Raw genomic sequence first — 20133 nt, 5'->3', positions numbered from 1 at the left:
CCTGGCAAATGATGTAATTGTTGTTTAAGTTAATAAAGCTAGCCTTGATGGCCTCTCTCTCAAAAAAATAGAGCATCTATTTTTTCCTGGCGCATGAGGGATACTTTTATTTATGAGGCGTGCTACGTGTCTGCCGGCTGATGTTTTTAAAAGATCGGCCGGGTCGCGAGCCATTAGATCTGGCTGGCATATGGCGTCCAACGGCCGCATCATTTGTAACAGAGTTTATGTTGCAGAAATTTGCAACAAAGATGATGCTGCAGTTTTTTTTTTCATCTTCATTCACTTTTTCATCTTCGACGGCTTGGTTGATGCCCCAAGTCTAGAAGCCCAAGCACGCAATGAAGCACTTGCACTGGCCCAAAATCTCAACTTGTCACATATGGTGATAGCTTCGGACTGCATGCAAGTTATTTCAGACATCAATGGAGCTACACTATCTTCTTTTGCTTTAGTTTTGAATGAAATAGGTGATAGAAAGGAAGACTTTGTAAAAGTTACTTTCCTTTTTGAGAATAGGGAGGCAAACCGTGAAGCACATGTCTTAGCTAAGGCAACTTCATCCCTCCATGTAGGTCGGCATTTGTGGCTAGGGAACCCAACTGACATTGCTTGTATTCCTTCGGTTTTGAACATTGAATAAATCCCTAGTTCATCTAAAAAAAAGTCCAAGATTGGCACGAAAAAAAAAGGCACCACATCAGATGACATATCTGATTGAGACCAAACTATGTCTCAGTCAGCTAAGTTCTAGGCGGTCCCTTCATTTTTTAAATGGAGCCGGGGAGCTCCTCCTTGTTTGTCTAAAAACAAGTTCTAATATTTTCTAAGCAATGTTTGATGGAAATATTTTTTTGAAGCACTTTTTAGATATAATCACAATATTTCTGGTCGTATGAAACATATTTTGTCTACGTAAATAAAATATACCGATGCAACTTCTATTTTTGTTTGTTCGAAAATGGTCATATTTAATTGTATATTTTTTGAACAGTCAATTCCAACTAATTTTTATTTGCGGGGGACGCATATTCTAACTAGAAGACCAAAATATAACAAGACGGAGCAATCTCCGGTTTCCATGCAAACGCACTCCCCAGTCTGATCCAAACAAGAAAACTCTGACCGTATGAAAACAATTTTTAGTTGCCATAGAAATAATTTGGGTCTGTCTAGGGCACATCTAGATTGAAAATCCATTTCTGCACCCGAGCTCATCTGCACCCGCGCCGACGGAAAAATCAAAACAAATACTAGAAAAATTCAAAAAAATTCAAATAAAATTTGTGTGGTAGACAATTTGATGCATGAGGCCCGCTCCAAATTTCAAATCATTTGGACATATGAGTAGCTCTCAGCAAAAAACACAAATTGGGAGTCTGTAAAAATGTTTACTGTTCATATACTGTTTTGACCCGATTTGTCTTTTTTGCTGAGAGCTGCTCATATGTCCAAATGACTTGAAATTTGGACGGGCCTCACGCATCAAATTGTCTACCACACAAATTTTATTTGGAATTTTTTGAATTTGTTTTGAGTTTTTTATGATTTTTTTCTAACCGGGTGCAGATGAGCCTGGGCACCAAAACACCCTACTCACATCTAGATGTGCTATAGTTATTGTACATCTAAATGAGTGAATCAAGTATAAAGAGGAAAAGAAAAAAATATTCACACGAATCTCAACATAAGATCAATAATATAGGACTTAGATGTGCAATACTTATGGCACATCTAGATGTGCTTTAGCAAAATTAAAATAAATTTAATCGAAAACAAACAAAGATCCTTTTAGGGTCCAAAGCAAAAAGATTATGTAGGAAGGCAAACCAAAATTTAGGAAGGCAAGATCCTCACGATTGGTACGCACTACACTAAACGTGATCGCAGGCTTCAGGACGCCCGCCGGGATCGGCTTGCGCACGCCGTCCTTCTCCTCGGCGCGCCCCGCCACCAGGATGTACCGGCCGCTGGGCTCGTTGCCACCCACGGCCACAGTGATGGCCGTCTCCTCCTCATTGTGCACGGACAGCGTCGTCGTGCTCGAGCCGAACGGTGCGCAGCCGGCGAGGCTGCCGTCCATGTTCACGTCCTGATATATACAAGCAGCACACAAGTGCACGATGCAAATGAGCTAACTGGGCTCATGGTGTGCTACACACCTAGCTGCATGCAAGTTACTTGATCGACTGTGCGCTGCACCTGTACATATACATACCTGAGTGCTTGCCACCATCTTACGCGAGTGGGAGTGAGAGCAGATTGACCGGAAGCTGTGAGTGAAGATGTTCGTCGGATTGATCTGCTGTGTGAGTGAGGGAATGGATCACGGTGCGCTGCGGTAAAATCTGCGGCGGCCGTCGATGTTGAGTCGATCGAGATTGATATAGTCGAGTCGTTATTGTGAAATAGTTTGGAAAGCGTAGAACCCTTTGTCTCGGGCCACATTGTATATATTGAGGCAAAACCTTGATGCACACGTTACAGAGAGATCGAGAGAGAGAGAGAGATCGATCGTGAGGAGGAGATCGACCAGGAGGTCGTTACAGAAGATAAGGGAGAAGAAGAGATAGAAGTTTAAACACCTCTCATATCCCTATACAATAATTCTAACACTCCCCCTCAATGTAAACCTCAAGCCTTGCTAAGGTTGAGATTGTACTTGAACTCGTCTAGTCTTCTCTCGGTCAAGGGTTTAGTGAACCCATCAGCAAGTTGATCCCCTATGGGAATAAACCGAATCTCAAGCAGCTTTCGAGCTACTCTTTCTCTGACAAAATGAAAATCCACTTCAATGTGTTTTGTTCGTGCATGAAAAATAGGATTTGCTGAAAGGTAAGTTGCACCAATATTGTCACACCATAACCGTGCAGCCTTTGGAGCTTTAATTCCAAGCTCATAGAGTAATGTTTGTATCCACATCACTTCAGCTGTAGCATTTGCCAACGACTTATATTTAGCCTCTGTACTTGATCTTGAAACAGTAGCTTGCTTTCTTGCACTCCATGACACAAGATTAGATCCCAGAAACACAGCAAAACCACCAGTAGATCTCCTATCATCAGTACACCCTACCCAGTCCGCATCAGAATATGCAGTAACAAGCAAGGAAGAGGACTTGACAATCTGAAGTCCAAGCCCTTGAGAATACTGAAGATACCTTAGAATTCTTTTAACTGTTGTCCAATGAGTAGTTCTAGGAGCATGCAAATATTGACTACCTTGTTTACTGAGTAAGAGATATCAGGACGTGTAAGGGTCAAATACTGCAAAGCACCTACAACACTCCTATAATTTGTTGCATCCTCTGGACCAAGAGCTTCTCCACTGTCAACTGTAAGCTTTTCTGAAGTGGAAATTGGTGTACTGACTAGTTTGCAATTCTCCAATCCCACCCCCTTTAGAACATCAGCTGTATATTTCTCTTGTGATAGAAGTATGCCATCTCTGATTTGCTTTACCTCTATGCCAAGAAAATAGTGAAGTCACCTAGATCCTTGAGAGCAAATTCAAGCTTTAAATCCTTAAGCAAACAAGCAGTGGCCTCTTGACTTGAACTAGCAACAATTATATCATCAACATAAACAAGGACAAAAACAGTGATATTGCCTTTGCTATAAAAGAACAAGGATGTATCTGTCTTGGATGATGTAAACCCAAGATGTTGTAGCAGCATGCTCAACCTAGAATACCATGCTCTTGGAGCTTGCTTCAGGCCATATAAGGCTTTGTCCAACTTACATACATAATGTGGTGTGCTGTGATTTTCATAACCTGGTGGTTGCCGCATGAACACTTCTTTCTCAAGAACACCATGAAGAAACACATTCTGAACATCTAGCTGTCTTAAGCTCCAACCTCTGGAAACAGCAATGGACAAAACAAGACGAATAGTAGTTGCTTTAACCACGGGACTAAAGGGATCATCATAATCAATTCCAAACCTTTGCTTGAAGCCCTTTGCAACCAACCTTGCCTTGTTTCTGTCTATACTTCCATCAGATTTTCTTTTAATTTTGTATACCCACTTACAATCAATTATATTAGCACCACATTGCGGTGGTACTAGATGCCAAGTCTGATTTTTTATAAGTGCATTATATTCATTATCCATGGCTTCCTTCCAATCCTTGTTAGCAAGAGCATCATGCAGATTAATAGGTTCGCCGGTAGTGGCAAGAAAAGCACGCTTAGTCGGATTATACTTTATTGTACCATCATTGTATTGTTTTTCCTTGACAATACCTGACCGAGACCTGGTGTGTCGACGAGGAGGTGAAGGAGCCAGAGAAACAGTTGATGTTGATTGTGGCGCAGGAGATCTTGCTGCTTCAGCGTTGTGCAAAGAAGATCCAGGCTGGTCGGGCTCCTGATCCAAGGAAGATTGGCGCTGCTGGTGCTGCTCCTCGTCTGACGTGCAGCCAGAACCGACCGACGAATCAGAACCACCCAGTGGGTCCCGCGTTGTCGCAGCAGGATCGACAGGATCGGCCGCTGGGTCCCCAGGCGATGTGGCGGTCAGGGACTCGCTCCCCCCCCGCACGCCTCGCTCGATGGGCGTCTCGGGGCGCGCAAGAGAAGGTTGGCGCGACGCGCCTGGACTGGTGCGGCCCACCCGGTCGGCTGCGCTATCGGCCACCAGGGGGCGCAGGGGCGAATCTGCGCGGGATCGCGTGCCTGTAGTCTGCCGCAAATCCGTCTGGGATCGCGCGCTGGCAGCAGGATCAACATCGGAGACCGTTTCTGGTTTGTCCTGTGTGCGCATAAAATGACAAGTAGAATCTGCACAAAAGGCATTAGAAACACAATTTTCTGTGGATTTTTGCACATGATCATGATCAGTTAATTCACCCCCGTGATCAGGATGTGTAGTAGAGTCTGATAGAAGTGCGATTTCTGCACGAAGCAAAGCGCCCGCATTGGGATGAAGTTTGGAAAAAGGAAATAGTGTCTCATCAAAGATAACATCACGAGAGATATAGATGCATCCGGTAGATGGTTCAAGACATTTGTATCCTTTATGAAGATTACTGTATCCAAGAAAAACACAATGTGTGGAATGGAACTCGAGTTTGTGATGATTGTATGGACGTAAGTTGGGGTAACAAGCACACCCAGTTTTTTTGAGATAATTGTAATCTGGCTTTTGATTATACAATCGTTCTAAAGGGGTAGAGTTGCCAATAACCTTGCTGGGGAGGCGATTGATAAGATATGTGGCTGTGATAAAGGCCTCATCCCAATACTTGAGAGGCATGGACGCATGAGCTAAAAGAGAGAGACCAACTTCAACAATATGACGGTGTTTGCGTTCAGCAAAGCCGTTCTGCTGATGAGCATGAGGACAAGACACATAATGAGTGATCCCAATGCTACGGAAAAAGGAGTTGAGTTTTTCATACTCCCCTCCCCAGTCACTTTGGACCGATATAATTTTCCTATCAAAGTGTCTCTCAACAAGTTTCTGAAATTCTTGGAAGATGGAAAAAACTTCAGATTTATACTTGAGCAAATAAATCCATGTAAACTTGCTGTAATCATCAATGAAGCTAACATAGTATTTTTTTTTCGACCAAATGAATCTCGGGCATGACCCCATACATCACTGAAAATCAATTGTAAGGGAGCATGAGAGACACTAGTAGACTTAGGATAAGGAAGCTGATGGCTCTTGGCACATTGACATGCTTCACAGACAGACTCATTATTTGAACTAAGTGACAAAGGAAGATTGTCTTTATTGACTACTTGCCTAACTATGACTGATGAGGGATGACCTAATCTTTGATGCCACCTCGCCAAAGAGGGCTTGATGACGGAGTAGACTCGACGATGCTTGTTGCTAAGTGCTCCGGATGAGATGGGGTAGAGGCCGCCAATGCATCTACCGCGATAGAGAAGTGCCCTCGTTGCCCGATCCTTAATGAAAAAATAGCGAGGGTGAGTCTCAAAGAAAACATTGTTATCGGTGGCTAAACGAGACATAGAGGCAATGTTTTTGTCAGCTTGAGGAACATGAAGAACATCCTTAAGAACTATATCACGTTGAAGATTAGGGGAATTAAGCGAAACTTGACCAATGTGACAAATATCCATACCTTTACCAATGGTGGTGTGGATCTGATCGGTGCCATGGTACGTCTCGCGAAGGGCAAGTTGCTCTAGCTCATTGGTGACGTGGTCCGTAGCACCGGAGTCAACATACCAGACGCCGTCCCCGCCTTGCTCGCACATAGCGGCTACAACCAAACGAGCATCCGGGACGAAATTTTCATCATACCGATGCCAACAGTCGATGACCTCATGACCGGCCTTCTTGCAGAGCTGACAGCGAGGGCGGCCATGTGAGGAGGAGGGGCGGCGGCCAGTGTTGGAGTTGAAGCCGCCACCCCCATGGTTGTTGCCGTAGCCGCCGCCCTCGGTGTTGTGGCCGTATGTGCCACCAGAGCGGGCGCCATCGCCCGAAGACGCGCCACGTCCGCGACCACCGCCACGGTTGTCGCCCTGGTGACCACGGCCACGGCCGCGACCCCGTGAAGCGGAGTATGCAGATGATTGCCGGAGATCGCCGCCGTGGAGGAGGGTGAGGCGGGCATCAAAACTGAGGAGCTGACTGTGCAACTCCGGAACCGTGATCGGTTCTACCCGTGCAGCAAGAGCAGAGACGACATGATTATATTCCATGTCAAGGCCAGCAAGAATCTTGGAGACGATCTCCGGATCGGAGAGCGCCGACGCCGTGCACGCGACTTCATCGGTGAGGGTTTTGATCTTGCCGAGGTACTCTGCCATGGACATGTTACCTTTTTTAAGGTTGGTGAGCTCAATGTGGGTGTTGATCGCCTGCGCTTGACTCTGAGCGGCGAACATGTCGTTGATGGCGCGCCACACCGCGGCCGGCGTTTGGATCGTGGCCACCTGGGAAAGAATCTCGCGGGAAAAGGAACCCATCAAGAACCCTTGAAGTTGTTGTTGTTGGGCATACCAGAGATTGCGGGCGAAGTTGACGACTTGCTCTTCTTTGCCATCCTTGGTGATGGTGAGAGTGGCCGACGGTGGCGGGCTCGTTGCGTCGAGGTGGTGCTCCATCTGGGCACCCTTGATCTGGGGAAGCACGATGGCGTTCCAAAGCAGGAAGTTCCTCCTTGTCAGCTTCTCGTGTGGTGGAGATCCGAGAAAAGAATTGGTGGCTGTGGATGAGGAAGCAAAGGTGGAGGCGGAGGAGGTGGTGGTGATCGCGCCCATGATGTTGGGCGACATGGCGGCGGAGGTGGTAGACATGGCTCGGTCGCGAAGGTAGCTAGATGCGATCTCTTTCAATCTGATGAGGAAGAGGCTCTGTTACCATGTGAAATAGTTTGGGAAGCGTAGAACCCTTTGTCTCGGGCCGTATTGTATATATTGAGGCAAAGCCTTGATACACACGTTATAGAGAGATCGAGAGAGAGAGAGATCGTGAGGAGGAGATCGACCAGGAGGTCGTTACGGAAGATAAGGGAGAAGAAGAGATAGAAGTTTAAACACCTCTCCTATCCCTATACAATAATTCTAACAGTTATCACATGATGGAAAGAGTAACGGTGAAGAGCGATAACGAACGAGGCACAAACCGGAAGCAACGGACTCTCTCTGGCATGCATGCTCGCATGCTGCTGCAGCTCCTAGTAACTTAGACTAGTAGAATGCGTAGGTTACTAGTCTATGTTACTATCTTCATAGTGGGTAGTGTCATATGTGTGGTAACATAGATGAGTTCATTTATTACTTTGTAGACACATTTTACATTGGTAAGCGCTATGTGATGGTAACATACTATGTTACTCTATTTGACTCTCTCCTCATTAACTACTTGCCACCTCATCATTTTTGCTTATATGGCATCTATGTTACTACTTATGTTACTCCCACTATGACTAGCCTTAGGCTAGCCATAGTGGGGTAACTTAGGTAGTAACTTAACACATTCCAAGACAATTTTGCTTATGTGACAAGTATTTAATGAGGAAAAAGGTGTTTGCGGTAACATAATATGTTACTGTAACATAGCACTTTCTGAGGCAAAATGAGTCTCTGAGCTAATAAATGAAGCAATCTATGACACTACTACTATGTTCCTTTGCACTATGAAGATAGTAACTTAGACTAGTGTCATAAGCATGATACTAGTATAAGTTACTCTCCACTATGACCAGCCTTAGTAACAGTGAAGATTGCACAACACAAGGGCTGAGACCTTCCTCGCTAGTGCTACTATTTCCCAAACGATATATAGGGTAGGATAAAGCACGTACCTGCCATTTAATTCCTCGACGGCGAAACGAAAGGCGTACGTGCCAACTTGCTTGCAGCCGCCCCACTTGCAGTGACGACCATGTAACTAATTCGTGTTAAATTCAAGCGTGGCGTTGCAATGCATGGCTTCAAGTTACATCAAAAAACGGCTTCACGCTACATTCGTGTCGAGTGCCAAAAAAGCTTCTCCTTTACAGGTTATTTTTCATTGTATACATTCGCTTCGTACTAGTCTACGCTACAACGACCGGAACACCAACCGCTGTTCAAAGCAGTGTGTACGCGGTTGAAGCAGACGACTACGGAGGTTTTTTTTCGAACATGGATGGCAGCATAGCCTCTGGATCGATCCACTACCACTTTCGACATAGGCATCGTGTCGGTTTATAGGACTACCATTGAAAATTTGTCGGTTTTGTTAATTTCCTTTCATCAGACTTTCGGCGTTTGGTTGGGTGCATCCTAGTTATGCAGAGACCGCAAGTTAGTCATAATGTTTTGTATCAGCCTGATGCCACATTTTGAGATAATAAAAATACTTTTTATATATAAAAAGGTAATACACATCAAGTAGATAATAGAGATTTGACAAATGAACTTGAACTGGATACTTCAAAAATTAGCATGACCACGAACAACACTTACGTGCCACCTTTGACCATGACCGAACTTGTAGCAACAATTATCTTTCTTTGATGACCATAGTCGCGGGCATCAACGCATGGTAGGCAACGATGTCAATATCCTCTCCATGCTGCTCGCAGGCGAAGATAATCCACATTTTATGACGTTGTCATGGGCCTCGCCATCTTCGGGGCGGAGTAGGAAAACCAACATATGCATTAGGCATCAGCAAAACTTTTGCACTCGGAGATGCCAAAATTTTCAACATGACTAGCGAGAAAACGTGTTTTAGTAAGTGAGTGCATTCCACTCCTAATAAACCATTGATTAAGACGGGAGGTGGCTATGGCCTCCTCCTCAGCGTGGGTTGATCAATGAACTTCAACCCCTGGGTCTGGTCCAGCGTTTTCTCGATGATTTGTCATCTCTTCGCATCTACTAAAGATTCCAAGATCGTCCTCGACGAGGGCGAGGAGGGAGTCGAGAGTGACGGTGAGCTGTGAAGTAGGGGCAATCAGTATAGGAGGGTCTGCATGGATCAAAGGGAGGAGGATGAGGGAGGCACTTACGTAGAGCGGGGTGTCGAAGGACTGGCGACAGATGGCGTCCTGGAGGCGGGCTCATAGGGTGGTCTTATCGGCGGCGATGTTGTTGTCCTTGACCGGGATGGACACCGTCCCCTCCAGCGCACGCCATGTCCTTGACGAGGGCGGGGAGGGAGTCGAGGGTGACGGTGAACTGCGATTCAAGGAAGAAGGGGCACTTAAATAGCGGAACGACAAAAGCAACCCAGACATGCATGCATGCATGAACCTGGCCAACCGTACGTGCCAAATGGCTCCGCCATATGCTTCCTGCAGATAGCGATTTCCGTTTTGGGCATGCCCGACTACTTCTAGAACGCGACAACCATCCTCATCCGGTGTGCACTTAGAGTCGCTCCACCCCTTCACACTTTGCATGTTTAAGCGGAAGTTGTGCGGAACCTTCCTCACACGTGTCTTCAGTTATGTATGTTGATATTTTCTTCTATCAAACTTATTCAAACCAAAACATTGGAGATATGTTTTGGTGTTAACCGCACTTTCGATATGGTTTTGCTAAAATTCTGGTCTACCAAGACTTAGTTATGCCTTAGTCAATGCTACATTCACGAAATCTTGCACGGAGATCCATGCAAATTTCTGTTTTAGTTTTCTCTTTTTTTAATATTTTTTGTAACTGAACATAATAACCCCCTTTTGTAATCGCTTACCAGGATTGCAACCCACGAACACACATCGAAACAATCATAGAGGCCAACATCAGGAGAGTACACGGAAACATATAGTGGTCGCTAGGTGCGGTTGCTCAAACACGGCTGGCTAGTTTACCAACACCGACCTCTAAATCGGACATGGTATCCGTCCGCGGACTGGTCAGTACAACATCCTCTAAACATCCGTTTAGGTTCGGACAATTTAATGAAAATGGCAAGATTTTTGCCTAGTTTGAAAATAAATCACCGAGAGGGAAAAGAAAAACAAATAGGAGAAGCATAAAAAATAAACGCATGAAGTAGACGCGTAGGAACGGTCACTTTTAGATCAACACACACTTTAGCAGTATCATATGAGTAGGCAGACGGACAAAATGTCATGGACGCATCAATGGGCATGTACATGATAATGCTTTGCTCCGTATAATACCCGTGCATTACAAGAGATTTCCACTTTTATATATATGACAGTGATCATGGGATTACTGGCGTGTGATTCATTGAGTGGTCTGAGTGACCCTTGTAGACAAGGTTGCAATCAAACAATTTTGCACTTAAATCCAACATTACACCCTACTAGTTTGCATTCTATGAACTTCCAATCCGTCATGTGCATTTAGTATAATTTATTCAAATAAAAAGCCAGAAGGGCATATGAATCAAATAATGAACATTACCCTACCTCTTGAAATAATTTTATGAATGATGATAACCAAATGATCTAAACTCTAGAGCATTTTAATTTTCATCATTTAGGAGAAATGGCTCTGAATCATTACAACTTTATTTAGAGCATAAAAGAGAAAGGATGTGGAACATGGTAAACAAATGAATTGAAATTCAAGTTTCCATTGAGGATCAGCACATGAACATAGATCCAATGGAATGTACCCAAACTTCGGAGAACATGAACAACATTTGGAGAAGTGGAAAAATGGATCTAGAACATGATCGTTTCCTCCACATGAATGCCACAAGGTTCACCACGATGTGTTCATTGATTTCTCAGTGATATTCCCGAATTCCCATGCCCCGACCGGCTTCACCACGTCACTGCAGGCAGGGCCGGTAATAACATATTATGGACCCCCGGGCAAAATAAAAATATTATATTAAAGTTTTATATTCATCTAAACATATCATTTCATGAAACTACAACCTAAAAGAGTATGATGTTCTACACTTAGTTGGCATAGTTAATCACACAACAATATTGCTAAATATTAAATATTGTATTCCTTGTCATACGGTTGTAACGTACATCGGTAAAAGATATGCTAAATTTAAGTTATATCTCTTAACAAAAGTTCATTTTGGTTCATATTTGATGATTTGCATAAATTATATAGTATATACATATATAGATATATCTGTGCGGGTGTGTGCACCTATGTTTATTTTAATATCATTAAATATCATGATAGAGCTTCCTAAAGCATATTGTCTAACAAAAATCTTAAAAGTGGATTCTAGTGTATTTTTAGGTAAGTATATTTGTAGAAATTTATAGAGTATAGATTGAGTAGTTGGCAACCAGATTTTGCAAATTAAGCTCAATTATAAATTGACAATATGTGCATCCTCTTTACTTGATACTTGATACTGAAGTAGCATTGCTTATAGTAATCACTTGTGGAAAAATAAAAATGACGTCAATTCTATTTGTGCATAATGTGTTTGGATTTATCTAGTGTAGGTATCAGTCTTTCAAATCGAAAGTTGTGCATAGAATTGCACATATAAATCTACGTAACACAATGCTCATTATAATTAACGTCCATCAGAGCCTAACTACACTTAATGTCACTAGTTGTTTTTTTATACATAGTACATGCTAATGGTTTGTGGACTTTGCTCATTCAAATTTAGAATTTTGTTTCCCCCACATATTCTATGATATTTTGACCCAAATCACTAATTAAGTGGGTACCCCTTGCAAATGTCACCCCCACCTTCTTAGGTTGTGACAAGTAGCGAACTGTATGTATGCCACCTGCCAGAACCTGAGATTTTTTCCTTCTCTCATAGATCATTTATTCAAAATGTTTTTGTCTCTTAAATCGTGCGTCCAAATTGCGACCACCGTTGGATTTCTTGCGTCCATATCCTTGAAACTAGATCTTATGTTAATAGGTTTCGACGAACTTTTTTCACGAAAAAAACTTGAAGAAAGAAAACCCGAGCCAAAAGCACGATTCCCCCTCCCTCCACATTTTCCCTTTTTGAGAGGCACATCTGCCTCTTGCAGAAGCAAATCTTTGTCTCCACGAGAAACAAATCTGTTCCTCTTGCGAAAGGAAAAAATGTTTTCCCCTTTCCGAGAGGCACATCTATGCCCTCTTGTGAAAATTAACTTGTACCTCCCAGAGAAGCAAATTTATGCCTCACGCAGAAGAAAAAAATGAGTTTTCCCCCTTTCTAAGAGGCACAGTTGTGCCTCTCATGGAAGCAAACTTGTGCCTCCACGAGAAGAAAATCTATGTCTCTCATGGAAGAAAAAAAAAGCAAGTTTCATTCCCTTTCCGAGAGGCACAGTTGTGCCTCTCATGAAAGAAAATATGTGCCTCCACGAGAAGCAAATATGTGCCTCTCGTGGAAGAAGAAAAAGGTGTTCTGTTCCTTTTTTCGAGAGGCACAGTTGTGCCTCCACGAGAAGCAAATTTGTGTCTCTTGCGGAAGCCAAAAAAATATAAAATGTATTTTCCATGCAATTTTTCCCAAAACCTAGGGGAAACCGGGCAAAAACCGATCTAAAACCCAAAAACGCATAGAGAAAAATCTTGAGGGAGCGCGCAACATGCGACACATAGCGACGGCTGAGAGTGCGCCACTTAATGCGCTATCAGCTCACCAAAAGTGACCTTTGCGGGGCTCCTGCAAGGAGTACCCCTTGATTAGTTGCTATCTCTTTTGACCTAATGGACAATAGCATGGTGCGTATAATAGTATAATTCAGTGTTTGGGGCCCTCATCCTCTCATGGCCCGGGGTGGCCGCCCTGTAGGCTCGCCCTATGGGTTGGCCCTGGCCGCAAAACTAGACTATGTAGCTCATCTTCTCCTTCTGCTGCTTGAACACGAGCGTCGCTGGAGTCATGGCCACCTTGACAGCGTCCGGCGCCGTGACAGACACCTTGTATGTCTCCGAGGGCTGCTCGGAAACCTTTGTCACTGTCCTCGTCAGCGTGCCAACGTGGGTGCAGCTGTCTAAGACCACCACCATAGAAGGCTAGTTGAGGTTTTTCACGCCGCCGGGAAGAGTAGTCACATGCAGTTGGCCATTCAGGAACGAACCATCTATATGTGATTATATGATGCGGAGTGGAGGGGGGCAAATGCCCCCGTCCACTCCATAATAATGTTGATGTTATCTTCTAGAAATCAATTCTTTATAATTTATTTAAGTACTAGCACAAATGCCCGTGCGATGCAACGGGAGAAAACAGGACCCGGAGAAAACATGGATGGAGACTGCCGCCTTCTATTTCAACACGGCATCCTATTTTAAAAATAGTAACTGGTTCAAAGTTATTCAATCAAATACTAACGGTTTATTCCTATAGATTTTTTTAAACAGTTTCGAAGTTATAATTCACTTCTGTGATGCTTAGATTAGAGTACGTATAGGTATGTGCTTCGCTGAAGAGAAAGGGCGAGGAATGAATGTGCGTCGAAACAAGCGCTAAAGTTTCTCTCTCGCATCGTGTCTCTCCCTCGACCACTGTGCGCTTCATCAATCTATCGGCTTCACAAACTAATGCTTAAATTGTAAATCAAATTGGAAGATCAAATGCAAGCACCATGCAAGAGAACTGAATGAGATGACACAAGAGCTAGCTAGCTTTTGTTTTTACGGTAAAAACCACTGTAATTGGGCCAATGAACCCTGAGCTTTTCTCAATGTAATATCATAAACAGTGTAACTATTATTTGATACCAATAAAGGGAACCACCATCACCTCCCCTAAAAGAAGCAGCAGACTGCCCACGAATTTCCATACTTTTGCATGTTCTACTTCAACTATCTGCCTTGATCCTTCATCAAGAAACACGTTCCTCGATACAACTTCCTGAAAGTTAGAACAATATCACGGGCATAGCCAATACATCACTATTACTTTGTGAAAGTTTCTGCTGAACTATCCTTACTGTATGTTCTAAAAAATAGAACTCTCCTCCCTGTACGAGAAAAGCACACCTACAACGGCAGAACTGCATCAACTATGAAATATACCACACTGATTCTACAGAAAACAGGAACACCAAGAGAGAGTGAGGTATAGAAACAAACATGTCAATTATTATTAAGTAACCAACAAAAGGGTCGTGGGAAGCAAATATATATAGAAGCATCTCAAGAAAAAAAAGATGCACAACAATAAATAACTGAAGCTAATTTGTAAAATATTGGCAGCAAATTAATGTAGAATATTGATATTTGGCACTTTATATGACAATGAGAAAATAAGCCAGGATGAGTCACCTCAAATAATTTAACCGTATCATCTTCATTATGGTTCAAATGAGAGAGAAAATAGAAAGGCATTAAGCAAAAATTCCTTGTCAGCAACCATTGCACATATTTAGTTTTAGAAAGTACAATAGTTCATTTTGCATACAGAAACAGGTCAACATTCTAGAAACAGATGTGTTCTTCATCTAAAGTCCAATTGACATAAAAAATTCAAGTTGCAGCTGCATTCTGTTGATACATTGCTCAGCAAATTTTTAGAATTATAAGTCAACTTCCAGTACAAAGTATGACTACCGCATCTTAAAAATGCACATCTAATAGCTTGTAAACATGGTCAAATTGATGCCTCCTAATTTCGCATATATTTTTCCAAGCAATACAATATTTCTTCTCGCATACCTACAGTGTATATATTGTTCACAAGAGAATGAGAGAAGACCATGATCTTCCCAGGCTCTGCATGTAAGAGGAGCAACAAACCTAATTGAACTACAGCTTGTTGACCGAACATGGGGCTGGTCGTGGGCGATGTTGGCGCCTGTGCTCTCCTAGGTGAGGTGGTGAGTGCGCCTGTTGAATGGCGGCCATGGAGCTCCAAATTGGAGGAGGAGAGGGTGGTCTCCAGTCTTACTCCATCGGTTGGTAGCCATGGAGCCCCAATTTAGAGGTTGAATGGATGTTGGATTCCGCCATACTCGTGGAGAAAGATAAATGCAGTGTTTCGGTTGGACCGAACTCGGGAACTGTCTAGCTGTCAAAATTTGTGATGTGAGCAAAACCATGGACAGATATAAACTGAAAACCAATACAGTTTATTTTATACAAGTACGCTTTGAAAGAAAAAACCCACATAAAGAGGGTCCAAAGTTGATGATGAGAGGCAAACTAATATACCCATATTTGAAGTATGGTCATGGAAGCAACCTGCATTGGAAGGGTGTGCCATGGTCCAGTAAGTATGACCTTTACGAAAAATGGTAACTGAACAATGCAAGGAATCTATGAACAGTGCATATAGAAATCTGAATGGTATATAAATGAACAATTACCACTTACTCGAGTATTTAACAAAAAAACTACCACAATTCATGAAACCATGCCTACAAACTACCACTTTATAAATTTGTGCCAAAAACAACTATTTTCTCACTAATCCTTGACTAAAAATTATCAAGTCTGAAAAGAGCCCGATTTGACTCGTTTAAACGCGTTTCCGACTAGTTTGACACACATATAAGCGGACTAAAAAAGCAATCAGGTCCCTAGTTTTTTTTCAAATAGCATAAGCGGGCATGCAGCAGCGGCGGCCGCAAGTAGCAGCGGCGGCATGCATCGACGGTGGCTTAGCTCGGGCTGCGTCCGTGAGCTAACTAGCTCCGGCTAGCCGCGGTACGCACGGGAGCTAGTTAGCTTTGGCTGTGTCCGTCCGTGGTGCGTGGAAGCTAGCTAGCTCCGCCCACCCAAGGAGCAGCAGCGGAGGCAACAGTCGTCGCCCGCCCGAGAGCACCAGCAGCAAGGAGCAAAGCGCGGCCAACGGAGGAGCGGACACCAGCAACGGCTGGCCGCGGCCGGCGCTAGAGCACGGGCCTCGAGGCGCTGCTCGACGACGGCGGCCATGTCCACCACGGAGAGCGCCATGAACGAGCTCGGATGCGTGCTATGGCCGCCACCAAACACGGCCGGCGTAAAGGGACTCCATTTCTTTTTTTTTTTTCAAAATTAACAGGGATTCGATTGCTTTTTTGCGAAACTTATGGGGACTAGATTGCCTTTTTAAGGGAGATATAGGAGGATCAAGAAGATAGACACTGACGTGTGGGCCAAGTCTGTCATAATCGAGTTTAAACGGGTCGAATCGGGCTCTTTTCAGACTTGGTAGTTTTTAGTCAAGGATTAGTGAGAAAATGGTAGTTTTCGTCACAAATTTTAGTTTTTTGTTAAATACTCCACTTACTCAATAGGTCCAGTGAGATACGATGTAGCACTTTGGCAGCCAAATTATCTTGCAAAATGCAAATACAGTACATAAATTATTGGATTTGCCACCAGAATAGCAAATTCAGGTTAAAATTTTATGTCAACAAACACATATCGGTTCCGGTAGGTAATATGCAGTGAAGACTCCATGTTGTAAACGTATCACACAGATGCTACATTGCCATTTTGAAAGGATAAAGCAGAGTAGAGCTAGCAGCAACTGAAAGTCTGAATACTAAAACTATCTAGCCTCTGCACCACGGCTAGCTCTACCATGTGAACTATTTGCTACAGAGTTAATAAATGTCTGAATGATTACCAACATGAACATGAGTTGCATCCTCGTTTGATTTACTCCATTGACCCCAATCCAATTTCTTCACTCCTTGAAGCCGCAACGTTTCACTTCCTGACATAGCATCCTGTTCATCAGTCATGTTCTCAGTGTACTGTACATTTGCCATTTGCTGAAGAGTTTCTACATGGCACATCAATTTAAACTTCAGACAGCAAGCAAGTTTCGACATAGCCAGCAAACCTCAAGTACAAGAAGCTCAGTACCCAATCCTTTCGTCGGTTGATTAACTATGTATTGGAAAAGGCATTTAAGCTCCGTGGAAAGATGCTTCTTGTAGATGTTCAAGTTTATTGGTTCAGAATAGAAGCATGAAGATAAATATTGAAGATAATAACAATACTGGGAAGGAAAACACAAGCACCCCAGTGATTAGAAGGTATATAGAACTATTGCTTGCATTTTCAAAGCATTAGGATTGAAGACTAATCCAAAGAGCCGTAATTATCTAATGCGATTAACCAAAATAATAACAAAAATCTGTTGTCTTGGCAAATCGGTGATATTTCGGTGTGCACTTCTATAGATAAAAGGTTAATATTTTCTTATCATTGGACATTTGGATTTAATCTACATGCTTGCAAATTCAAAACAAAATCAACGTAGCAATTTTCAGGAACCAACAAAAGGCAGTGTCGGGGGTTTGGCGCGACATATACCAAATGATGGCTTATCATGGTGGGAACTAGTAAGACATCGCTGGTGCCTGGAAGCGGGATGAGGCGTAGACACGAACGCCGGCGCACTTTACCCAGGTTCGGGGCTCTCCTAGGAGATAACTCCCCTAGTCCTGCTCTGCGGGGTCTCCGCATGATCACTAAATCAACAAGTAGCTACAAGTGCTCCTTGAGCTGTTTACTAGAGGGGGAAGAAGGGCAAGGCTAGCTCTCTCCTCTCTCTACGTGGTGTGTGTGAGTATCTCAGGGGCTGAACCCTTTGCATGGATGCCCTAGGGGGTTTATATAGGCCTACCTCCCAGGGGTACAAAGGTAATTGGGCCGGGTGTAGGACCCGGTTGTCAGTGTCTATGGTCGCCGGCTTCTCCGCCGGCAGCTGGGGCCATCGTCTGGTGGGACCCGCCGGTTATCTCGTGTTTGGTCGACCGGCCGCGCCCGCCGCTGGCGGGTCCTGCCGGCTGCTTAGTACTGTAGCCGTGCGGCTGATGATGCTTGCTTTGTCGGGGAAGGCATGGCTACAGTCTCGCCGCCTCGTGGGCATTCACTGTAGCCATTCCCCGTCTCTTCTGATTAATGGCTCACGAACTTTGAGGGAGGGGAGGGCTGCCTGGTCAAGGCTCGGCCTCCCCCTGAGCCGACTAGTCGGGACTCGCCGCCCTCTGGCTTCTCACAGACAGGTGGGGACCATCGTTGGTGGACCGTACCGACAGCCCGTCGTGGGGGCATGGTCTTCTCTGCCATGGGTGACGTCATGGGCCATGTGGTAACAGTGCCGCGCCGGGCGGGGGATGTCCGTCCAGTACGTTGCACTTTGGCCACATTCCGCCCTGGATTCGGGGGTGGCGGGTTGCACTGTAGCCACGCCCCGTCTCGTCATCGTAATGTGGGTGCTAACTTTGAGGGCACGGGAGCCGCCTGCTAGGAGCCGGCCTCTCTAGAAGCCGCCTGCTAGGAGTCGGCCCTCTTCGAGGCCGCCTCCCGGAGTCCGCCAGCCTTCGGGAGCCAGCCGCTTGGACCAGCAGGCCTCAAGAAGGCGGCACTTCGCCCTTGATGCTTGAGGGGCGCTGCTGGCCCCGATGTCTTGAAATGCCAGGGGAGACTGATGAGGCTACCCATGGTCATTTACTCCGACAGTAGTCCCCGAAGCTGATGGGGCCCCGTGGTTGAAAGGGCGTGAAGCCTCAGCAGCTTCCTACTCCGAGTGGTTGGCAATCATGCTTCGTCCATCTTCTGAGGCGCCGACAGCTAGGAGTCGGCCGTGACCAGGCGGGCCGCCTGGTGTTTTCGAAATGTAGAGGCGGGAGCCAGGTGGCGTGCTGGCCAGGTGCCAGGCCGGCCGCCTGCTACCCGCACGCCACGTGGCGCCAGCCTGTCGGGTGGGCCTGCCAGCCCAGGCACGCGATGGGACGTCGCTGCAGGCTGGGGCCCGCCACTACCGGGCCTCGGCGCGCGCAGATCCGTTGCGGCCGAGGCGAACGGTTAGGATTCCGCGGCTCAGTAACTACACGCCGCTATCGCGTGGCAAATGTGGGGGCGTGGGGTCGTGGGCGCAGTTAATCCCACGCCCCCCAGATTCTCGACCCCTCGGCTTCGCCGCCTAGCGCTATAAGTAGGGGGGAGGAGGGGGCGGCAAGCGCACGCGCCACCTACTCTCCCTTCATCTCTTTCTTCCTCCTTCCTTTCTTCACCGATGCGGCGCTCCTGCCTCTCTGCCGAAACGCCGCCGCAGCTCGTCGTCGCCGAGCCCTTTTCCTCTCGCAGCGCCGCCGCTCTTCTGTGGGTCGCTTGCTCTTCGCCGCACCGCACCTCCATCAAGCTCCAAGCTCTCATGGCGCGTGACAAGGCGAACTCCGGCGCCTGGGACGGCTCCAATGTCCACGAGGATCACCTCGAATTCCTCCGCAACACGCGGCGGTTGCCCGACGCGGGCTATGTAGAGGTGCGCGTCCCGCCGGCGAAAGAAATCACGCCGGTGCCGAAAGACGGCGAACGCGTCGTCTTTCGGTCACACTTTCTTCATGGCTTCGGCTTGCCGGCTAGCGGCTTTCTCCGCTCCTTCCTCAAATTCTACCACCTCAAGCCTCACCACCTCACATCAAACACGGTGGTGCTGCTGTCGGCCTTCGTTACGCTCTGCGAAGGCTACCTCGGCATTCTCCCCACCTCGAGCTCTGGTGCGAGTTCTTCTACACCAAGCTTGGGGTTGCCGCCAAGGACACGCCGGCTCAGTGCGGAGCATTCGTCGCGGTACGACGCCCAGGAGCCGGGAACTACTTCCCGCCCATCAACTTGACACAATCGGTCAAGTTGTGGCAAAAATCTTACTTTTATGTCAAGAACGCCCACCCGACGGCCGACTTCATCAACCTACCGGCTTATATAGCTGGCCCGCCAGGCGAGCCTCGCACCAACTGGACCTTCAAGCCGAAGGCGCTATCGGCTGCCTCCACTGCCGCTATCACCCGGCTCAAGGTGATG

At 45.6% G+C, this 20133-nt stretch overlaps 1 protein-coding gene across 1 annotated transcript; it reads right to left on the bottom strand.

Moving 5' to 3' along the window:
- Positions 1-1753: 1753 nt before the first annotated feature.
- On the bottom strand, positions 1754-2406 carry LOC123172539 (uncharacterized). The gene is made up of 2 exons (XM_044589494.1): positions 2219-2406; positions 1754-2092 (listed from the first exon to the last, which is right to left on the bottom strand). Exons 1-2 carry the CDS (start codon positions 2234-2236, stop codon positions 1766-1768), a joined length of 345 nt encoding a protein of 114 aa, XP_044445429.1. The 5' UTR covers positions 2237-2406; the 3' UTR covers positions 1754-1765.
- Positions 2407-20133: the final 17727 nt, after the last annotated feature.

The sequence above is a fragment of the Triticum aestivum genome, chromosome 1D (assembly GCF_018294505.1).
Source record: "Triticum aestivum cultivar Chinese Spring chromosome 1D, IWGSC CS RefSeq v2.1, whole genome shotgun sequence".
Lineage (NCBI taxonomy): Eukaryota > Viridiplantae > Streptophyta > Magnoliopsida > Poales > Poaceae > Triticum > Triticum aestivum.
Note: the sequence above shows the minus strand (reverse complement) of the source record. Positions and strands in the feature narration are given on the sequence as shown.